The sequence below is a fragment of the Mirounga angustirostris genome, unplaced genomic scaffold, assembly GCF_029215605.1.
Source record: "Mirounga angustirostris isolate CCGP_5_RB_7025 unplaced genomic scaffold, mMirAng1.0.hap1 SCAF_5, whole genome shotgun sequence".
Taxonomy (NCBI): Eukaryota; Metazoa; Chordata; class Mammalia; order Carnivora; family Phocidae; genus Mirounga; species Mirounga angustirostris.
Window position 1 is genome coordinate 159,592,118 of NW_026991713.1, and position 23,042 is coordinate 159,615,159.

At 50.3% G+C, this 23,042-nt stretch overlaps 1 protein-coding gene across 14 annotated transcripts in view; it reads right to left on the reverse strand.

Annotated features, from left to right (window-relative positions):
* Positions 1 to 23,042, reverse strand: part of LOC135364563 (thyroid receptor-interacting protein 11-like) — a 122,292-nt gene that overhangs the window by 75,421 nt on the left and 23,829 nt on the right. For 7 of the 14 annotated variants that reach the window (XM_064592854.1, XM_064592851.1, XM_064592853.1 and 4 more), the window contains exon 1: positions 1,627 to 5,014. Coding sequence is in view for 7 of the 14 variants with exons in the window: in XM_064592858.1 (XP_064448928.1) it covers positions 9,765 to 13,802 (4,038 nt within the window). In the remaining 7 variants the exon portion in view is untranslated. Of the gene's footprint in view, positions 1 to 1,626; positions 19,886 to 20,845; positions 21,620 to 23,042 lie in introns of those variants that run through there. The other 7 variants (XM_064592862.1, XM_064592861.1, XM_064592859.1 and 4 more) reach the window with 4 other exon arrangements.

The window sequence follows — 23,042 nt, forward strand, 5'->3', positions numbered from 1 at the left end:
TTTGGCTGTGTCTGAATTACTCTACAGTTAACTTACTTTGTTTTAAGTAGGCAAGTTTGCTAAAACGTTTACCAACAAATACTAAATAATCAAGACTACCAATACATTTTAAATAAAATTATACTATGCTACTGAAAAGTATTTTCTGATTATTTCAATGGCACTTCAGAGTCTCTTAGCAAGTAGCAGTCGATATGCGAACATTATTTCTAATTCAACAGTTCTACACATGTGGTCAACAGCACCTGAACACTGGAGAAGAAATGAAGTTGGCTGGAAGGCTTTTAGCTTCCCAAATTTCACCACACACTACCGTCAAGTCTTCAATACCAATGTATGTATTTACCTCTTTATTTAATCAACCACCACTAACACCCACTACATGTCAGACAGGGCTCTACGTGTTTCATTAACGTTAAATATCATTTATCTTTACAATCATCTAAGAAGTGGGATTATCATCATCTCCATTTCTCACATCAGGAAACTGAGACCCAGAATGGTTTAGGAACACAGCTCATAAGAGGCAGAGCTCCGATCAGCTTGGCTCTGGACTCCATGTCTTAAATCACTATGTTTAGTCTCCAGGAACCTACAAAAACTGCAAGTCTTAACCCCGAACCTTGGCTTGCCCACCCTACAGTCCCTACAGTCCCTACGTGGCCCCGGCTTCAAGGGCATTCCCTCAATTCCTTTCACAGTTCACACTCCTTCCCTGCTCTAAGTGAACACCCTCCCACATCCCCGTTTTTTTCTTAGCCTTCTGTTCTCAGCTTAAACATTACTGCCTAAAAGACAAACTCGAATGCACCCCGTAGTTCTCAGCACTCGAAGCAAAACGGTAATTATGTATTTCATGGGCAATTATTTGCTTCCGGTCTTTTCCAACCAGGTGGTGATAGGTTAGACGCCGTATCTGTCCTATTTATCCTGGGTTCCCAATCGCTGAATACCCACCCCCCCCACCCCCCCAAAGAGAAGGGCCTACCACGAAGTACACTCTCAACACTTTCTGTTGAACGAACGAACGAACGAACGAACTACACCCCAGCCTGGGCTTTCCGACACCTATCTGTGCTCACAACACGGCCCCCACTGCACCCCTAGAACGCAGCCTCCTGCGGCAGACACGCAAGAGCTCTGCAAAGTCCTGGCTCTGCGCACCACTACTACGTGCTCCTGGGCAGACCATCCCCCCCGCCCCGCCCCAACACACCTTGACTGACCTGATCTCAGGTGCACAACGGGCACCCTGACGATCCCCAACGGAATGTGACCTATGCAAGAGGAAGAACCTGCACTCCTCCTCCCCTCTCAACGCTAGACTTCCTTGCTTCTCGTCGGGCTTCCATAAGGACTCGAGCCCCAAGGAGGCCAAGACCCCGCCGGCCTGCTGCAGGCCGCATTCCCAGTCACGCTCCCCCCAGGCCTGGCGCACAGCACAAGGGAGGTCATTCTCCGCTCCAGGAATGAAGCCCCGCGCCGGGCACTTCACACGTGCGAAACGAGGGTCGCACGAGGTGACGGCGCCCTTTTGGCGAACGAGCGTGTTCCGGAGACACAGGCCCGCCCCCCACCCAGGCCCCAGGCCCCCGGGGACGCTGGGTCCCCGCGCCCGGCAGGCACCTCTGCACGGAGAAGCATCTTCGCAAGGGCCGCGCACTCCCTCGTCGTCTGGGTCTGTCGAGGAGGACGAACAGGAGCTGAAAGAGGCCGTCCTCGGACGAGCGCCCATGGCCGTGGAGGTTCCGGGGTGCTGTCCCCACCGAGAACAACGAAACCGGGTCCCCGGGCGCTGGGGGGACGAGCCAGCCTCGGAGAGGGAAGGAGGGCTCGCTTCCGCCGCGCTCAGCTGCCGGGGCTCAGACCCGCCGCTCACGTCAACCGCCCAACAACCTTCCCGCTCATTGGCGCTTCTGCCCAGACGCTGATTGGACAGCTTCCCGCCCGCTCGGCCCGCGGACGCGCCCCTTGGGTGCCTCCTCTGGCCCCGCCCACAGAGCCCTGGGCACCGTCTACCCCTCCTTTCCCGTCACCACCTGGCGGGACCGCCGTCAAAGCCCCGTCTTCCTTCGCTCCTGGTGCTGTTTTCTGAGTCTGGCGTCTGTGTGTTCATCACAAGCTTGAAATGGCTGTAGTCTGTCGCAAGGCCAGCTTTCCCCCCACTGAAGTGCTTTGGCTCCCTTTTCAAAACTCAGTTGAGCGTATTTGTGGGGACTCTTTCTGGGTTCTTTGTTCTGTTCTATTGATCTGTGTCTGTCCTTCTGCAGATACCACACAATCGTCCTTAGTAAAACTATCGCAGAAGTTCTGAAACTGGGTAGACTGCATGTTCCCACTTTATTATTATTTTCAAAATTGTTTCTGAAACTACTCTTCATTCCTCTGTCTATCCACATACACTTTAGAATCATCTTGTCTATCAATCTACAAAAGAAAACAAACCCTGACTGGGTTTTGACAGGAATTGCATTAAATCGATCTATCAATCTGGGCAGAATGAACATCTTCACTATGCTTAGGCTTCCAATTCACAAACATGGTATATCTCTGCATTTATTTATATCTCCGATTTCCTCTATCAGTGCTAACGGCTGTGGGCATGCGAGTGCTGGACATGCTTTGTTCGATTGATCCCTAAGTATAGTTTTACTAGTAATTGTGAACGTATGTTTGATAGTGGAGCCCACATGTTCGTTGCTAGCATACAGCAATACAACTTTTACATGTTTCTTCTGTATACTGTTTCACTGTGAAATGCCATTAGTAGTTGTAAGAAGGCTGACATTTTCATAACCTCTTGGGGCATAAGGCCTGAAATGAAGATTCCATATTAAGGGCTGTCTTCACACCAGGGACAATCAAGGAGGGACGGAAACAGCCTAATGCAAGTTCTCCTCTCCCTCCTCCCTCACACGTAAGGTCTCCTAAGCAAAAACCCTTCTCATCACAGGGACCAGACATAGTGCCTGTTGATTTGGGGGAGCAGCGTTCAGTTCCCTAGAAGCCCACTGAATTCTTCAAGCAAGCCACTCATACCCTCCCAAGGGAACCAGGACTTGCCCCACCTTCTTGTTAGGACAAAGTCTTGCCTTCCAAGCCCCTGCTTGTTCCCTCTGTTCCCAAGTGCAATTCCTGTGCAGCCCTGCACAGTGTGTGGTATCCTCCTCCCTTGAACTGTGAGAATATGTGACTAGTCAACTGCTGCCAGTCACATCTGTCAGGTGTCAAGGGATCCCTACAAGCCTAGAGCAGGAATCTCTCTCTCGTCAGGGAACTGAGGAGAAGCTGAATAAAAGCAAGTGACATCACAAACAGGGTGGCCCCACCTTAACTGAGGACACGGGGTCAGCTTGACGTGCTCCTTGGCTTCCTAACTGGCTTCAGAGGGGACAATCACGATCTGGGAGGGAACTGGCAACTGCGGGCCAGCTTGTGTGTTAGCTCGTGTTCTGTTAGCTCCAAAGGAGGTCGCCATCCGTTTCCAAACCAATGTCCCATCCTTGCCAACAAGTTGAGTACAGATGCGACTTGACTGTACCTAGGAGGGAGGTGCCATCAGTGTGACCTCCATCTGGCCTGTATCGGTCTCCAAGGCTCCCCGCTGAGGTCGGCAACCCCACGACCTGCTGACTGGGGTGCTTGAGTTCCACCGACTGGGTGTTGGGCCAGTGCTTGGGGCAGACAGACAGATCCGGGTGGGGAGAGCGCACCCCACGCACCGTCCTGGGGATGACCCTCTGTGTTGTGGGTGGAAAGGAAGGGGGCCACGACCCCAGGGAGATGTAAGAATGGCTCCCTGGCTGCCTCCTGAGTCACTGTGGGTCAGGCAACGCGAGTGGCCTTGCCCATCTCCCCAGCTGCCGCTCCTCTCCCCGTTACCGTGTGTCCCCCGGAGCCCTCAGGGTTTGGAGGCGCACATCCATGGCAGCCCAGGGCCCAGGAGCTGATGAGAAACACAAAAGTGGAGGGTCGGCCGTTTGGTGCTCCACCTCTCTCCCAGTGCAAAACCCCTCCTCCACACACTTGCTTTCTCTTAGTGTTGTTGCTTCCCAGCGCGTCCAGGGACTCATCTCTGGATCCAGGGCCTTGAGGCTCCCACTCTGGCCATGGACAAAATGACCTTCCTGGCTGTGGACTCCAACACTGGGGAGATGGACTGGCATGCCCGCAGGAAGAGGACAGTCATCTGTGGGGCCGACCCACCCAGCTCCCTTTCCCCATAAACACCCAGAACATGTGCACCACGTCTGAATAGCTGGAGACAGAAACAAAAACCCATGACTTTATGGGGCTAGAAATGAAATAGTCTCCTGAGGGAATCGGTAGAGTGGGAAAAGGGGGGAGGGGAAGCCGTCCACACTGAGAGAAGGTAGGGCTGTAGCAGAAGATGCTTTGGCTTTATCAACGTCTGCGCTGTGGGTCCTGTGCTCTTTCACTTACCACCCCACTGCCTAAACCTGTTTGGCACAAGATCGCCATCCTCAGGGTCGTGGGGGAAACATCCGTGGCACCCCTGTGGCACAGTGAGGGTATCAATTCACACCCTGACTTACGCCAGGACACCTGAAACCATACGACCATTGCCACGACAGAGGCTCCAACCCTAATGATGCTGATTGGAGACTCTCTGGAAGAAAAAACGGAGAAAGATGAACAGGGTAAAAAGACACTCCCTAACCCAAGCATATATCCAGGACCAAACAAACCCAAGAAAAGGAGGAATGGAAGAAAGAAAACTGGATACAGGAAGAGGAACCCCCCCAAATTAATTCGACATAGGTTCACAATTTGACCCAACTGAAAATCCAAAATTCACAGGGGCGCCTGGGTGGTTCGGATGCTTAGGCGTCCGACTTCGGCTCCAGCCGTGATCCCGGGGACCTGGGATTGAGCCCCATGAGAGGCTCCCTGCTTGGAGGGGAGTCAGTCGGCTTCTCCCTCTGCCTCTGCCTGCAGCTCCCCCTGGTTCCTGCTCTTTCACACCTGCTTGCTGTCTCTCTCTCAAATGAATGAATAAACCGTAAAAAAAAAAAAAAAAAAAAAAATCCAAATTTACTAAGATAACTTATATGGCAAAAGATAAAAGGAGGTCAACTGGCTTTTGGCCCTCTAAAACATAGGTTCTGAATTAACTTTAATGTCTGCTAAGATGTACCAGTTGGGTAACCTTCATGGACTCAATACCAGGGCTCCAATTATGGTTGTACCTAGTAAAATAACCGTATTTTCTAGCTTCTGTATTTAATGCTTTGACATCTCAGACTTGCTGACTTTGGAGGGACTGTCCCTGGCAGGCGTAGTTAATTCTTAGAAAAAGTCCACAACTGGCCTGGGAGCATACCTTTCACATCCAAGCCAACCGGTACAGAACCCTTACCCCCAACCACCTCCTCTTAAGCAGCTCTGGGCCACTATGGCCTCCCTGATCACCACAAGGGCGGGGACAGACTACTGCAGGCACCACTATGGCCTGGAGCCCCCTGAAATTACTCAAACTAGCCAGTCTTAAATGCGCTTATCCTGCCTCACCTGTCCCTTCCCATGGAAACCACAATAAAGGGTCTTGCCCACATTTTCCCTTCACTCCCTCTGTCTCCTGACCAATCCTGGTGCTTCCGCAGGTGGCCCTCCATCGCTCTCAGAACCTCCTTTCTTGGGGTCTGTAAATCTACAAAACTTCTTCCATTGTGACAGTTACTTCTATATCTTCCTAACTTATCATACCTGATTAAAATAAATCCTGGTCCCCTTAAAACCTCTGAGACACCTAGGGCCACCTGGGTCGCTCAGTGGGCTACGCTTTCTGCTCAGGTCATGATCTCAGGGTCATAGGATCCAGCTCCATGTTAGGCTCCGTGCTAAGGGTGGAGTCAGCTTGGGAATCGCTCACTCGGCCCTTCCCTCCGCCCGCCCCACCCCCCCAACTGGGCTCGGGCACTAGGTATCTCTCTCTTTAAAATAAAGAAATAAAATCTTTAGAAAAACCACAAGGGAGCCCAACAAATTTAAGGATGGGGAATATTTTGCTAATATAGATTTGGCCAGTATGTTCTGTTCCATGCGTATTTCAACATCCTCTCGGTCAAATGTGCCTTGACTTTGAAGGGGACACATTTTACCTTGTTAAGCACAGGGCACCCAAACCTCTCTGCTATCACAGGCATCTTTGTGGGCAGGATCTTACTGCACCCGTCCTTCTCCAGGGACATAGGTATGACATCACATTTACGACTACCTACTGTGAGGACATTTGTTTGACACACTTGTTAAGGACATACAGGTGCAGGGGCGACTGAGTGGCTCAGTCCATTACGCGTCTGCCTTCGGCTCAGGTCATGAACCCCGGGTCCTGGGAACAAGCCCCGCATCAGGCTCCCTGCTCACTGGGAAGCCTGCTTCTCCCTCTCCCTCTGCCCCTACCAGCCCCTTGTGCTCTCACTCTCGTGCTCTTTCAAGTAACCAAATAAAATCCTTACAAACAAGGAAGGACATACAAGTCCAAAGTCTGTCAGTATTTTTTTTTTTTTTTTTTTTTTTGGTTCTAGAGGCAACATATTCCTTGTTGATAAATTTTACATAAGCCCATTTAGGCTGCTACTCGTCAGTGAGCCCACGCTGGGTGGGGCTCCCCTCAACAAAAGGCTCTAGGAACTGTCCAAAACAACTGTGAGGGGGCGACTGGCTGGCTCAGTTGGTGAAGCGTCGGCCTTTGGCTCAGGTCATGATCTCAGGGTCCTGAGATCCAGCCTGGCAGGGGACTCCCTGTTCAGTGGGGAGCCTGCTTCTTCTCCCACTCCCTTTGACCTCCTCCTCCAGCTCCAACTGTCTCTCAAATACATAAATAAAATCTTAAAAAAAAAAAAAAAAATCACCCGTTAGTGCCCTAAGTAAAAAGGCTTTAGCAACTACCTCTCCAGCTTCCTGGAGTCACTGGAATCGTTCCATGGACTCCCAATGCAAGAAATGGCCCTCCTTGGCCCTGGGTTATAGACCATGAAAGCAGCAATTGCTGACCATGCACTGGGCTCTCCTGGAAACGGAGTCTCTCACAGACTCTGAGCCTTCATATCCCGCTGTCTGCTCTTCCTCGGGTCATGATACCCCCACCAGCTTAATGTCGATGCCCAGGCCTTCTTGCTACAGGCTGAAGCCAAAGTCTGCATATCCAACCTGCAGGTGGGGGTGGCTGCTTCTATCCACAGTCCATTGCCAGATTCCATGCTGCTGGAGGACGTCAGCCTTTCCTTCTACCCATTGGCTACCTAAGGATTCCCTTGGGATCAACTGAGTGACCATCAATGACCGTTGATACATTTTGGTTTTGAAGACCAACTCCCCCTCTTGTTCACGTGACAATTCCACTTCCTAGAGAAGCACCTGTCCTACTCCTTAAAAGTCTCAGTCCCAGGTTGAAATTCATGTCTAGATATCAGAGTCCACTGTGATGGAAAGCCTGAGATTAAGATTCAATAGGAAGTGTTGTCTTAGTATCAGGGAACATCAGAGGGCCTCCAATGGCCTCGGCCTCACTCAAAGTTCCCTTCCCCCTCTGCTCCCACAGATCAGGTCTCCTGGCCAAACGACCTTCTTTATCCCAGGGACCAGGCACAGTTTCTCCCCAAGGAGTAAGGTCCATTTCCCTGACAGCGTGTGCAATTATCCAGCAAGCCAGTCATGCCCTCCTGCAGGAAGTAGGGCTCACCGTCACTCTCTTGTTACTACAAGGTCTGCCCCCGCCCCAAAGCCCTTCTTCATTCTGCTCCCAGGTAAAACCCCCTTGTGGCCCTGCATGGTGTGGGCCACGAGTAGACATGGGTAATAAATTAGTGTCGAGCTCATCTGTTCAGCATCCGGACATCCCATAACTTTAGGGTGGGAATCACTCCCTTTACCAACGGGTGAAGAGGAGAAAAATGAAATCCTTCTGCTTTGTACCTTTGGCAAGGCACAACGATGAGGTTCATGGACTTGAAGTTCTTTGGATAAGAATCTATTGGGGGCTTGTAAGAATTCCCTGCGGCTAAAGGGCAGCCTGTATGTGAATGATGAGCAGGAGGGAAGGCTGCAAAAGCAAGGGCTTGGATGGTCTCCTAAAGGTCGAACTCCAAGCAATGAGGGAACCCACAAATAATGACAGCAGGGAAGTGACATCAGATTTTCGTCTCAGTTCGCCCTGACAGCAGCATGGAGAATGGATTCAAAGGAGGCCGAGAGTGGAACCAGCAAGATCAGTAAGCAGTCCACTGCACTAGTCTGTGCAAGAGACAGGAATGGGTGAACCAGAGCACTGGCAACAGAAAGGGAGGGAAGGATTTAAGATATTTGGCAGGCTGAAGATACAGCACAATGGAAAATTGATGGAATGAGAACTTTCAAGAAGTCTGAATGGGAGGCGCCTGGGTGGCTCAGTCAGTTTAGCGTCTGCCTTTGGTTCAGGTCATGATCTCAGTGACCCGGGAATCAAGCACCACATCAGGCTCCCTGCTCAGCAAGGGGCCTGCTTCTCCTTCGCCCTCTGCCACCCGCCCTGCCTGTGCTCTCCTGCTCTGTCAAATAAATAAATAAAATCGTTAAAAAAAAAAAAAAAAAAAGAAGAAGAAGAAAAGAAGTCTGAGTGGATGGTTTCCAGAGTATAGTGGAGTAATGAGCCTGGAACTGCAAATGAAGATTTGGAGTGGCTTTTGAGGAAATGAACAAGGGAGTTGACCATGGACATTTGAAGTAAAAATCGATTAAATACTGATCAGTAGGAGCTAGTTCAGTAATTTAGGGTATATCCACAAAGGCCTGCATTTCCTTTTAAAGAATGAATTGGAATTCATTCACATTTGTAAAGATCTCGAAGGCAGAGTGATTTTTTTTTTTTTTAAAAAGCAAGTCATAGAATACTATACGCCCAAAAAGACAAATATACATATATTTCTAAAGGCCTGAGATAAATCAGGTTACCCATGAAGTAGATTCCCAGGCAACATAAAATGAAATGGAAAAAACAATTAAAAATAAAAAAGGAGAAAGAGAAATGGGACATAACTGGGAAAATCAAACTCGCATTTTTTAAAAAAATGTATTCATCTTAAACTTTCATGCTATACACCCAGTTTCTCCAACAAGGCGTGGGTGCTCATGTATTTGATAAGTTGGGAACATTAAAACGAGTGGATGTTTTCCTTACCAAAGGTATATGTGGATACGTGCTCCTTATGAAAACATCAAAGCACTACAAACAATACTGGAAGTACCATTGACCACAGCCCCCAACCCCACCAGTGTCTACTCTCATAAGAAATACCCACCATTTTCAGTTTGGTGAATACCTCTGCAGGTATTAAAAGATGCCTTTTTTTGTTAACTCATAAAAGAATATTTTTATTAAGCTGAAAGCAAGACTGCAAATATATTACGTTTTGCAAAAGGACATTTTGGGATTAGGTAAACACACAGAGTGACTTGGGGTCTTCCGAGCACTGTCTCATCTCTGGCTTGAGAATCCTCTATTTCTTTGAGAGGCCTTTGACCGCCATTCCAACCTTCTCGGCAGGTGACAGTATTTGGGGTGCGTACGTGGGCAGAGCATCAGTGACGGCATTTAGAAGAAGGTGCTCCGATCCATCCGCTTCCGGTCCAGGAGGGGTAATAAGAGACACAGTTGTGGTGCGGGGCTTCACATCTTTTTTCCGGGATGTGGATGCTAGGGTAGTGTTCAGACGTGCTGGGCCTTGTTTCATAGCCAGTTTTCCCCTTCCTCCGGAATCTGGGGGCTACACGTCATGAGCAGAGGGCTTTGGTGGTGGCAAAGCTGAATGAGATTCCGCTTCTAGAAACTGGACGAAAAGCCCTGAAAAAGAATTCTTGGCCATAGGTCGGTGATTTGGCTTCACACGTGTGTTGGGGGCGCTTTTGGATCCAGGCCCCCGACTCATCCAGCTGGTACCACCACCTGGCCCTTCACTGAACAGCTGCCGCATCTGGTCTTCTCGGATCCCCAGCATGCTTCCCATCAACCTTAAGGCTTCCTGCCGTTCAGCGTCAGGGGCTTGGAAAGATCCCAGGAAGAGTCTCCTTAGTAGGGTTTTGTCCACCATTCCTTCGGACTTACTGACTAAGTTCATCAGTTTCTTCTGTGTGTCCTCCAGGATTTCCTGCTGGACCTCATTCTGTTTCTGGAATTCTTGGAGTTGGTCTTCCTTCAGCTCCAAGTCAGCATTTGTTTTATGTAATCGTCCCTGCAATGACTTCAGTTTTCCTTCGAGGCTGTCTGCCTTTTCCATCCATTCGGCGAGTTCCAACTTGAGGTCAGCTAGGATGTGACCATACTGCCTTCCTTCTTCCTGCGAGGCAGCAAGCTGGAGCGCGGTGTCCTCCTTCTGCTGGGTCACCACGTGCAGTTGCTCCTGCAGCGACTCTACCTGCAGACTGGCTCCTCGGCTGGCATTTTCCATGGCAGTGGAAGACAAAACGAGTCTTCCCTGCAAGACCGTCACTTCCTTCCTGAGTTGAGCCACTTTGTCTTCTGAGGCCAGAGCTTCCCGGCGATGACCGTCTTCGGCTTCTAGAGCGAGGTGTCGCCGTCTCTCCAGCTCCTGGGTTAGGCGTAATTCGCTCTCACGTAAATGGCGAACCTCCTTCTGGAGGGCACAGGTTTCCATTTGTTTCTGTGTCAGGGCCAACAGGACTTCATCTCTCCCCTGTTGGCACAGAACTGTCTTTCCCTGCATTGATGGAACTGCACTGACCGGCCGGTTCAATACCCCGGTCTCGTGCTCTTCTCTCTCTTGCGATAGTTGCTCCAAAGCAAGTGCCTTCTCTTTCATCGCAGCACCCTGGGATTCCTCCTCTCTCCGCATCACTGAAAGCAGCCTATCTGTCTCTTGCAGTGCCTCATCTCCCACTGCCTTTTCTCGAGAGTTTTCCTCGACTTTCGCATTTTCCTCTCTCAGTTGACACACAACCATTTCCAACTCTGCTATTCTCTCCTTCAGATTGCTGACCGTCTGCCTCAAAAGTTCATTTTCACTCACTTGGCTACGGAAGTTCTCCTGCAAAGAAAGCAAGTCCTCACTTTTCGCTTGGATTCGGAGCTCCTGATCCCGAATGAAGTTTTGTAGAACGGCCTGTTTCTCCTTCAGCTGCTCGATGTCGGAATCCCTGTGTTCCTGTTCTGGGCCTTCTCCTTCCCACGTGGCAGCCACTGAATCAGTCCATCTCTGCTTATCTTCCTGGAGGGTTCGAATCATCCTATCTTTTTCTTGCATTGATTTTCTCAGCTCTTCTACCTCCACTTGGAGCAACTCAGAAGCCTCACCCACTCTGTCAGATTTCACGGGCTCCAGAGAGTCCGCTGACTCTGAGCAGTCGGGGGAGGGCTCGAGGAAAATCACGTCCAGTTTCCCTAGAAGGAGATCCTTGGCATTGCAAAGCTCCCCGATGCTGAGCTGAATTTGTGCCAGTTCCTTCTCTAAATGTTGTAATTTTATTTCATTGCCTTTGTACGTCTGCATCAGGTCACTAGAGGTCGTCGGTAGTTCAGAATCCTTCTCGCTGCTGGTGAAAGCCCGCGCCTGGAGTTGTGCCAGCTCTCTCTCAAGCTGGGGTGACTCACGCTTCATATTTTGGACTGTGGTCATCACCTGCTGTTTCCACTCTTCCATGATCTTCACTCGCTGTTTTAATGTGTCCCGTTCCTGTAGAAGCTGCTTGAACTGATCCATATGAACGCCTCGAACCTCATTACCAGGGCTGGAGGGTTGCAGGAGTGTCAATAAAGTCTGACATTTCTGACTTAACGCATCCACTTCGAGGTCTTTTTCTCGAACGATGTGTGATAAATTCTGAATCGTTTCTCTAAACATCTCCTGACCACTACTGTCCATTCTAGTGGACAGTTTTTGATTTTCCTCTTGCATCCGCCGGAGGTCTGCTTCTGTGGCAGCCATCCTATCCGCCATTTTGTCATACTCTGTCCTCAGATTGCTGTTCTCCCTCGTTTTCTCATTTAAGACCGCCAAGACCTGTTCGCTTTTCCAAGCGTACTCTTGCAATTGCCGCTGAAGTCGCTCCACGTCCCGGTTCTGGCTGTGAGAAGCCGCAGAGATCCTGCTGGAAAGACCCTGAATCTCCAAGTCTTTCTGCTGGATAATCTGAGTTAGTTTACCAATCTCCTCTTTGGAGAGCCGATCCATCTGTTCCGTCAGTCGGATGTTCTGTTCAGTTAGAAGCTTCATCTCCAGTTCGTGTTCTTTCATTCCTAGGACTGATCTTTGAGTTTCGGCTTCACGTGAATCAAGCTTTTCACTTGCATTTTGTCTGGGAAGAGGCTGACTGGTTGGGACTTCCACATCATCACAGTCTTCTGTCGGAATGTGCTGGCTTTTGTCAGGCAACCGGGCTTTCATTTGTTCTATCGTGTCCTGCAAATGCTGAATCTCCTCGTCTTTCGCTGAAAGGAGCTGAGCGTGTTCAATATTCATCTGCTCCTGCCGGTATTGGAGCTGCTCCACTTTCTGCTTCTGCTCTTGTAAAGAATGAAGCAGTCCTATCTTCCCCTGCTGCTGGTTGTGAATGATCTTCTGCTGCTCTCTGATTTCCTCCTCGAGATCATCCTTTAACTCCTGGAGTTGAAACACCTCACACTCCAGTTCTACGATCTCGTCTAGGATTTTAGGGTCGAGCGCAGGAACAGAGCGACTCTGTTGTCCTAGGCTCTCCAGTTCTTCTCTCAGATGAGGATTTTCGCCTGTCACGGATGGGAGACACCTGTCTTTGTCCTCCACGGATGGCTGGGAAATGTCATTACTTCTGAAGGTTTGGGTAGACTGACCGAATTCCTCCTGAAGCTCTGGACTTCCTGTAAGTTCTTCAATATACATCTCTTTCTCTTTAACGAGTTGTGTCAATCGCTTCTGCTCCTCCAGAGCAGAGGACAGCATTTCCTTCGTTTCTGTATGGTCGGCGTCCATCTGCTCGATCCTCTTTTTGAGGTGTACTATTTCCAGGTCTTTCTCTTGACTGTGTTGAATGCAATGCACATGCTCTAAAGGGGACAATTCTTTGATAGTTTGCTCATCCTTGTTTGTTTCCTCCAACAGCTTCTTTTCCGCCCGAGCCAATTTTGCTATTAACCGTCCTTTTTCTATTTTTAAAGCCCTCACAGCAGTGTTGTTTTCCAGAGAATCCTCGTTGTTCCGGAGAATAGATTCTTCCAGCTGATGTCTTACATCCTGGAGCGCCAAAACCAACTTTTGGTTTTCTGCTCTGAGATCAGAAGCAACGTTGTTTAAACGGTCATTCAGCCGCTCCATTTCTGCAAGTTGTTGCTTCAACCTTCTAAGCTCAGTTTCCCTTTCTTGAAGTAAGTCATCTTTCCCATGACTGGCAGACTCTTGATGTTGCAGGTCTTCTATCCGTCTTTCATACTCGAGGAGTTGTTTGCGGTGCCTGTCAGTGATGTCGGCCAGTTTTTCTTGATGGACACTGTGCAGTATCGCAACTCCGAGTTGATGTTCCTCGATCTCCCTCATCCGCCTCTCTTCTAGGTCCCTGATGGTGCTCTTCAGTTTCCAGATGGCATTGGAGTCTGAGCTATTCGGTCCCTTGGACAAATGTTTCCAAAGTGTAAGATCAGCCTCCAGTCTTTGGATCTCATTGAGGAGTCTATTGATTTCTGTCTGAGATGATATGACATCACCAAAGTCCATGGTGAGATCCGAGTTGGAGCCGGTCAAGGAAGTCTCACTGCCATCCACTCCTCCCTGGGAATGGCCTAGGCCAGAGCCCAGGCCACCAACCCAGGAGCACATCTTCGCGGGTCATATAACTGTCGCGGTCCGCTGTGGAAAAGCGTCCAGCGCAGTCGGACTACCCCGCCAAGTGTCCCAGAACGCCTGCTTGCGCCAGGCTAAGAATCAGAAGACAACAGGCGTTTCTAGGCAACGCCTGCGCGGGCCCGGCACGCGCCTCCCCTGCGCAGGCCACGTTGCTAGGAAAGCCCGAGACCTTGGGCCTTCCCAGGGCCGACTCTGGCCACCGGTCCCGGTCCCAGACGCTCAGCCCCACGACTTCCCACGCAGGGCTGGGCCCCTTCCCCTGTTCCCCGCTTCCTGGCTGTCCTGGGTGGGCCCCTAGCGAGTGCTCCTGCCTGACTGCCCCCAGGTGCCCGCCCACAGAAAATGCATCTGGCCCTGGACTTTCCCCCAGGAAATGCATGCAATGCATGCAATGCATGCAATGCATCCATTCACCTAGGAGAGCAGATCCTAGGTGCATTTGACAAATATCTACACCTGCGCAGAGGCACGGCCCTCAAGGAGACTTTGGGCATTTCCAGCCTCCAGAGGCTCCAGAGTGTTCCGTCCTTCCGTGCCCTGCCAGCTCTGCGGGGACAGTGCGTCCCACACCGGGGTTTGGCGGTTCACCGGTGGCTCCGTGCGCTGCGCGCATCCGCTGCCTCGCGGAGGTGTGCGGCTGGACCCGGCAGGGGGTCGCGGGCGGCGGTGGCGGTGCCCGAGAGGGGGCCTCCGGGCCCTGCACAGGGCGGCCCCGGGGTTCCCGCCCTGGGTGGAGGACGGGCTGGGTACCGCGTCCCGGGTCTGGCCTCCCAAGGCCCCGACCTGCCGCGCCACTGGATGAGAGGCGGCGAGGGGGGGGCGCCGGGCCCACAGCCGCTTCCACTGCCGCCTCGGGTGGACATGAAGCGACGTCGGCCCCCCTCCCCCCGGGCGATTCCTCGAGCTGCCCGGCCCTGGCCGTGCCGGCCCCCGCCGCCGCCGCCAGCAAGAAGCAATCCAGCTGCATGAAGCAGCTGACCAACCAGACCGTGGGCAGGCGAGCGCGTCGATCCGGATCGGCAGGAGCCCAGACCAGGCTCGGGCGCGGGAGGGCCGGCTGCTCTCCTGGTCGCGCGCTCTGTCCCTTGCCGCCGCCCCACATCAGGCCTCGGGGTCTGGGCCTGGGGCTGCGCCACGCCAAGACCTGGAGCCCGGCTCGGTGCCGCTGCCCGAGCCCCTGGGGAGCAGCTGGGTGGGTCGGCTGTCCCCGTCGCCCTCTGTCCAGGCCCCACCCAGCATCGCCCTCGGCGCACTGGACCCGAGCCTTCCCCTGCCCTCCCCCGGGCTTTGCCCTGGCTGAAAACTCCGGGAACCAGTGAGCCCCAGGCCGAGCGGACGCTGTGCTCTGCGGGCGATGGCCTCAGGCTTTCCGGGTCGCCCCGCCGCTGTAGACCCTCCACCTCCCAGTGCCTCATGGCACTAAATAAGTAAGGGGCCATCAGAGCCCATCGGATCCGCCTACGAGGTTCGGGCGTCCATCCAGGCACTATAGAGGTGCCGCTGTCTCCAAAGCCGGGCCCCTGTGGACCGGACTGCCCAAGACCTTGACATTGAGAAATTGGGAACTGCGAGGAAAGAATTGTGGAAACGCCTTGGGACGACTTTTAGTTTAATTTTGAATAGCTTTTGAAAAAGCCTTTCTCCCTTTGGATTTGGGAGCCGATTCTTCTCCAGGTTTCTTTGGGGCTGCTTTAATGCTTGACAGGAAACATGATCGATTATGAAATGACAGAACAGACCGGAATTGGTAGACCATCAGGCTGCTGCAACAGGAACGACGGGTGGTTCTGAGAGCTCCTGCAGGTGACTGTCATGTGCCCCGTTATCTGGGGCACATCTTTCAACGTCTTTGGGGCAGGTGGCTGTACTGGACCTACTCTTTAGGCTGGCAGACATATGAAAGTGTGAGTTTTCCACAGCTTTTGCTTCTTTTTTTCCCCAATAGTGGGGTCAAAAGGGGAGTTCAGTCTGACCAAAGCACGTGTGTGCATGGCACGTCCATCCTGTGTGTTCTCCATTCATAGAGCATTGCAGGGCCACGTGCTCGTCCCAAGATCGAGGACCTTGTGAGCAACCCCACAGTGAGGTTCCGTGGTGCTGTGCGGCTTTCTCGTGACTATCATTGGAAAGTCGACCTCAGAATACTTACCTGGGAGAAGATCTTCATCCTGAGGACAAATACACAGTACGTTTTCTAATTCTGCATTCCCTCATACATTGACCGACCATCTTCATGGACTGAACACTAGGCCCCAAACAGCAAAGGTGGACTTAGCGCCTTAAATTACGAACACTATGGTCAGAAATGTATTTTTTAGGTGACTTTGGTCTCCGCATGGAGAACGGACGGAGGACAAAAGTTAGGAGGATCTCACAGCCATCCAGGAAGAAGGTCCAGGGAAGAAGTCATGGGGAGCCTGAACTGGGGCAGCCGCCACGGGGATGGACACTGAGAGGTGGGGACGCACTGAGAGGTGCTGGGGAAGTAGAACCTAACAGACTTTTCCAAAACCCAGACTGAGACAGATTAGGGAGGGTCAGGAAACCACTGTGGGGGGGGGGCGGGGGGGGAACCAGCATTTAGGGGATCAAATAGGATACAAGAGCAAATATCACAAAGCACCCCACACTGTGAGGGCGAGCACCAGCTTGTGGTACTACTACTTTTTCTGTGAGAGGAGAGCACGGTGGGGGGAAAGGGCCGGCACTCTGGAGCCGGGGAATGGGCTTCCGATCCCAGCTCCACCACGTGTCTGCTGTGAGGCGCTGGAAGTCACTCACCTCCCCGGGCCAAGCGTTCCTCGTCTGCACAGTAGAGAAAGTGATAGCACCTCACGGGGTTGTGAGGATTCCTGAGGAAATACATACACGGGAGACTCTCCCAGCAGGACCTGCCCTAGTAAGCGCCGTGGCTGTGCCTTTATGACTTATGACACGGGACACAGACGTGGGGCCTGAGGTACACACACACCGTGAATCGACAGACCGCAAAGATTCCCCTGAACAAGCACAAGGCCCTGTGTAGAGAACAGGGAAGGAACCCGGACTTGCAGGAGCTGCAGTCCTATTGTCCTGGTTCTGCCACTAACCAGACCCGTCGCCTTTCCCGTCAATGAGCGTAGTTACATACACCTGTTCTTGCCCCCTAACAGAGCAGGTGAGGGACCAAATCAGGGAACAGCTACAAAAGGCCTTTGTTTCATATCACCATCACCCAGCCTTGCACATCCTCAAACCGTACCGAGGACACTGTCATGACGACCATAAAATCATCGTTATCAGACATGGATGGAACTGGAGGGTGTTATGCTGAGCGAAATCAGTCAATCAGAGAAAGACATGTATCGTATGACCTCACTGATACGAAGAATTCTTAATCTCAGGAAACAAACTCAGGGTTGCTGGAGTGGTGGGGGGTGGGAGGGATGGGGTGGCTGGGTGATAAGGCATTGGGGAGGGTATGTGCTATGGTGAGCGCTGTGAATTGTGTAAGACTGTTGCATCACAGATCTGTACGTCTGAAAGAAATAATACATTATATGTTTAAAAAAAAAAGAAGATAGCAGGAGGGGAAGAATGAAGGTGGGGAAATGGGAGGGGGAGATGAACCATGAGAGACTATGGACTCTGAAAAACAAACTGAGGGTTCTAGAGGAGAGCGAGGTGAGAGGATGGTGTAGCCTGGTGATGGATATTGGGGAAGGCACGTTCTGCACGGAGCACTGGGTGTGATGCACAAACAATGAATCACGGAACGCTACATCAAAAACTAATGGTGTAATGAATGGTGAGTAACATAACATAATAAAAAAGGAAACCTCTTCCTTATCGTCAATATGGCAGATGCAGGGGCTCTGGGTCTCACAATTCCACTGGCAGGGCTCTTCCACACGTGCTGAGGACATGTCTACAAGGACTTTTTTTTATCATAACCCCTGTTGCAACAGCAAAGGATGGGAAGCCAGGCACCTATCCTTCAGCGAGGCCCTGGGGACATCACGTATGTGGCTGAGGGTGGCAGCAGGTGCAAGCAGCTGGGGACAGGGGCGCGAGACAGGCAGTCACTGCATTCCTTCTGAATATATTTTTAACATTTTTGAACCAGGCGGGCACCTTCACGAATGAAACAATTCGGGAAAGAAGAAGGGGAATTTTCATTTACCTTTAATCTCCAGAAGGTGGTATCTACCCCAGCCCCAAGATTTAGAATTTGATAATGACATTCTGTCTTCCGTAGAAATGCCTTCAGCAGCTGGCTGATGCCATGGACTCGAGCAAAATATCCCGAGAGACAGAGACAAGCTATCGCTCAGTCAGGTTGGAAATCATCCCTGCAGAGCCCAGCCCAGGAGAAGAGCCAATGAGGACTCTTCTGCTCTTCTTTGGGGTCAGCGGTTTATCTGTGGACTTCATGGGAGAAAGAGTGACTTTCACATTCTCTTGTTTTTTGTTTTCGGTTATGTTAATCACCATATAGTGCTTCAGTAGTTTTTGATACAGCGTTCCATGATTCATGATTTGCGTGTAACACCCAGTTTTTTTTTTTTAAAAAGCTGTTTGAACTCAAGTAAGTACAATCTACTTGATGGTGGAATTAACCATCTTAAAAAAAAAAAAAGTCCCATAATTTTACATAAGAAAGACAAGGGTTTTACATGAAAAATCAGATCTAAATGTTCCTCTTGGAAATGTACTTTCTCTTGGTTAGGTGTAAGCCTCTCAAGACTCTGTGAAAACTCAACAATGCGAGATCATGACGAAAATAAGATTCTGGGGTCAGGAAATGGGGCAGATAAATGTCAAAGCAAAAAAAAAAAAAAAAAAAGAAAAGAAAAGCCGTATTTCCACCACGTTCCCTTCCTCTCCATCCTGTGTGGGTAAGAGCCCCTGTTTATAAAGTGGCCTCATAGACCGTCTGCGGGAGGGGAAGGCATGAGCAAACGTTGCCGAATAAATGGACTGGTTCAGCTGTGGGTTGGGGAGCTGGAGTGAAGGCGATGAGGAATAAAAGGGGGGAAAATGGAAAACAGTATCTGTTCTAAGTGGGGGAAATGGAAGATAATATCTGTTCTAAAGCCCTGTTGTTTAAAGTATAACTACTTTAAGAACAAAATTTCAGTAGCATTTAGAAACTTACTGCAATGTGACATAGGAATTCTACGTCTATTGATTCTCCTCATAAATAACTTGAGCTTCTATTTGATGTGTCTCTTGCATTTTATCTTTCTAGGAAATCATTTTTCATGTATGTTATAGAATATCGTCCACAACAGAGAGATTATTGGAACAAAACTTTAAAGATGCTCACCACATGTTGCCTGGGAAGCCCTCTCCTAGGGGGTCCGGTCTGGAGATGCCAGCCCATGCAGAGGAAGAAGGAAGGAAGGCCGGCTGACACCCTGCCTGGGGCGTCTAGCTCCCAGGGCCCCAACTTGGGTTCCCACCTCTGTAGCCCTGGTTAGGAAAGCTGCCTCAGGAGCCTGGGAGAGAGGATTTCAGGCCTCTTAGCCAGGCCTGGCCCCATCTCCCTGATGCCTGGGTTCACCCTCAGCTCCAAGTAAGGTCCATGTCCTTATTCTCAGGAACCACCACTTTGCACTTTCTTTCCATTTCTTACAGAATCTACCCATAGGCTCCATCTTTAGGGTGAGGATTCCCTGCATGCCCAAGGACTGTGGTCATTTGGTCACTTTCTCAATCTGACTAAGTCACCCTCCCATCTCAAATCCCTTCACTGCCTTGATAGAAAGGACTTCAGAGCCTAACAGTGTTACTATCATTTTACTAAGGTCAAGAAAGGAATTCCTTACTTGACCAGACAGTTCACTGTAAAAGATAATATAAATGGCTCTTAAACATATAAAAACGATCTTCAACTTCACCCCCCAAAATAAGAGGAATATAAAATAAAATGACGGGGGCACCCGGGTGGCTCAGTCGTTAAGCCTCTGCCTTTGGCTCAGGTCATGATCCCAGGGTCCTGGGTTCGAGCCCCGCTTCGGGCTCCCTGCTCCTCGGGAAGCCTGCTTGTGTTCCATCTCTCACTGTGTCTCTCTCTGTCAAATAAAGAAAGAAAATCGGTAAAAAAAATTATACAGTAACATTACTGAAGACACCATCTTTCACATATCAGATTAACCACGATGAAAAGGTTTCTAATACACCGTGCTGGTGAGGATGTTGGGAAATGAGCACTTCCATTCGCCACTGGAGAGAATGAACACTGGAACTCCCTCTTTTGAAGAGTGAATCCCTAAAAGCTCATCTACCTCAAAAGGCCAACAGAGGCACGTCTGGTACTCCATTACAAATGTCGGCAGACTCAGCCATCCGTCTTGGTGCTCGCACACATGGCCCGTCACCGTCCCCACGGCAGCCATTTCTTCCCTTTCTTTACTCGTGCGCCTACCTCCTTCCCCAAGACCCTAGACAGCACAGAACCTCACCTCATCCCTCACCTAGAAAACCTGCCACCACTTATTCCCTCAGCAAACCCACGGGTGAGAGCCAGTCAGAGAACTCTGCTCGACCGGAAGTTCTGTGTCCATAGGAAAGGAGATCCAGGATCGTTCCGGAAAACTCACGAACGACTACCTAAGTATTTCCCCCGGCTCTGGATTAGGAACCGGTCCTTCCACACCCTTTAAGCAAGTCCTAGTGGGAAAACCAGGAACAAAGAAACACAACAGCCACAACCTAGAAAATGTTATAGTAGCCTTCACTTTCTGGTCTACACTATAACCTGGAAAATGCTATGGTAGCCTAAACTCTCCCCGGTCTACACTACAAGGAACCAAACTTTCAGTGTTCTAAACCAGGGAGCTGAAGCCCAGATTACCACTGAAGGGCTTCTGACAACCGTTGAGGGAACCAGCCTTAGGACAAGGAGAAGTACTGGAAGGACACTGCATCCCTAAAACCATGCGAAGCCCCTGTGGGCCTATAGCCTGCTCTGCCCCTCATCGGATAATGTGAATTAATAAATGCCCCTCATGTGAATTAATAAATGTCTTTACCATTTCAACCAAATGGAGGGGCAGCTGGGTGGCTCAGTCAGTTGAACGGCCAACTCTTGGTTTAGGCTCAGCTCAATTGTGTCCATATCAATTAGATCTATGGCAGAGAGTACATCCTCCGGTTCTTTCTTTTGTTGTGAATTCCTCCTTCTATTCCTTTTGCCCAGAGAAGAATGGAGGAACAAGAGAGCAACATAAAAAATATCAACCACGACGCAAGCAAATACACACTAGTCAAATCCGAAGAGGTCAGAAACCAAAAAAGAGAAGAAAAAAGAAATGTGGGGGGTGGCTGGGGGGTGGGAGAAGAGAGAATATTATCTCCCAGGTGGTCAAACCTCCATGAAATCCTGGGTGTATTTTGGCCTGTTTGTTAAAAGACACTAAATCCCAGAAGTGTAAAATCACCAAGGTTACATATATACAGACATAAAATTGAATGTAGCAGAAGGAAGCAAAACTGAAGACTATCTCTAAAAAATGGAAATGTAGAAAATGACAATCAAAAACGACTTAAAATGAAAGAGTTGATAAAATAAGAAACTAGTTGGGAAGAAAAAAAGAAAAGGAAAATTTTAAACTGCAAGATAAACGAATCATGAAATAACCTTTGAATTCAATTTACTGTTTTCCCCTAGTGCTGGAGTTTTGCACTCCTGTGGGCTCCTAAACTTCTTCCCCTGTTCTTCCAGCTGCTTTGCTCGGGGAGTGGCCTGCTGTGCTGACCCTCAGGTGTCTTGGCCTGGGGGGAGTTGTACCGCCCCTTGCAGGGGGGGGGGGGGGCGGGCTCAGTGTAAACTGCTTGTAGTTGCTCTATGTGATTCTATTCCCTGAAGGCTCTCTGGGCCACTTGAGAGGATGAAAAGAAAAATGGCCACGCCCCGATTTCCAGGCCCGGAGCGAAAAGATCGAGGTCCCCTCTCTTCAGTAAACTGTCAGGGATAAGCGGTCTTCAGTTTTGTGTGTGCCAAAGTCTGCAGGCTCCTGTGGTGAGGGCCTGCACCGATCCTCCTGGGAGAAGGCAGAGGGGCGCCGCCTTGTCTGCCCTGTGCAGGACCCGCATACAATAGCTGTCACCCAGATGAGCCGTGGTTCGTGGTTTATGGCAAACTGAGTTGAGAACCCCCCCTGCTCCCTGACCCTAACCAGTTTCCCCACTCCAGTGCCTGGGAACTCTGCCGGCTCAAGCACCCCTGTTCTTCCTGTGACCCCAGGGATCCTGAGGTCACACTGTCCCACCTTGGATGCTGCCCCACCTTGCCACCAGAGCACCTTTCAGGCAGGGCTATCTCTTAGCGGAGAAGATTTCTAAAGGTTCTGATTTTGCGCTCTGGGGCTGTATCACTTGCCTGTGGCCGGCTTACACAGGCTCCCTCTCCCCGCAGAGGATCTTCCCATATATCCCCGCAGATTCACTTCTCCGCACCTCTTACTTTGCAAAAAGTGGTCACTTGTCTATTAGTAGAATTCCAGCAATTCCTTCCTTACATCTCAGGTTGAATTCAGAGGTGTCCAGGATGATTTGATAGTTATCTAGCTACATTCAAGGGACCAGATGAAACGAGCTCCCCTACCGTGCCACCATCTTGCCTCCCTCCTTCGATCTCTTCCTTTTGTTTTGAAAGATTTATTTATTTTAGAGAGTGAGCGGGGGGAGGGGCAGAGGGAAAGAAAAATCCTGAAGCAAGCAGACTCCCCGCTGAGGAGTTACTGCAGGCCCTGAGGAGAAAGAGAGAGAGAGAAAGAGGGACAGAAGGTATATATGAACAAATCATAGCTGAGAACTTTCCTAATCTGGGGAAGGATACAGGCATACAAGTTCAAGAGGTAGAGAGAACCCGTTTCCAAATCAATAAAAATATATCAGCACCCTGACATACAGTAGCGAAGCTTGCAAATTTCAGAAATAAAGAGAAAATCCGGAAAGCATCTCAAGACAAGAGGTTCCTGACCTAGACGGGTAGGAACATTAGGCTGGCAGCAGACCTATCCACAGAGATCTGGGAGGCCAGAAAGGGCTGACATCATCTATTCAGGGTACTAAATGAGAAAAACATACAGCCAAGAATACTTTCTCCAGCAAGGCTGTCATTCAGAATGGAAGGAGAGCTAAAGGGCTTCCTGGACAAATAGAAACTGAAAGACTATGGGACCACTAAACGAGCCCTGCAAGAAATACTAAAGGGGGGGACGCTTG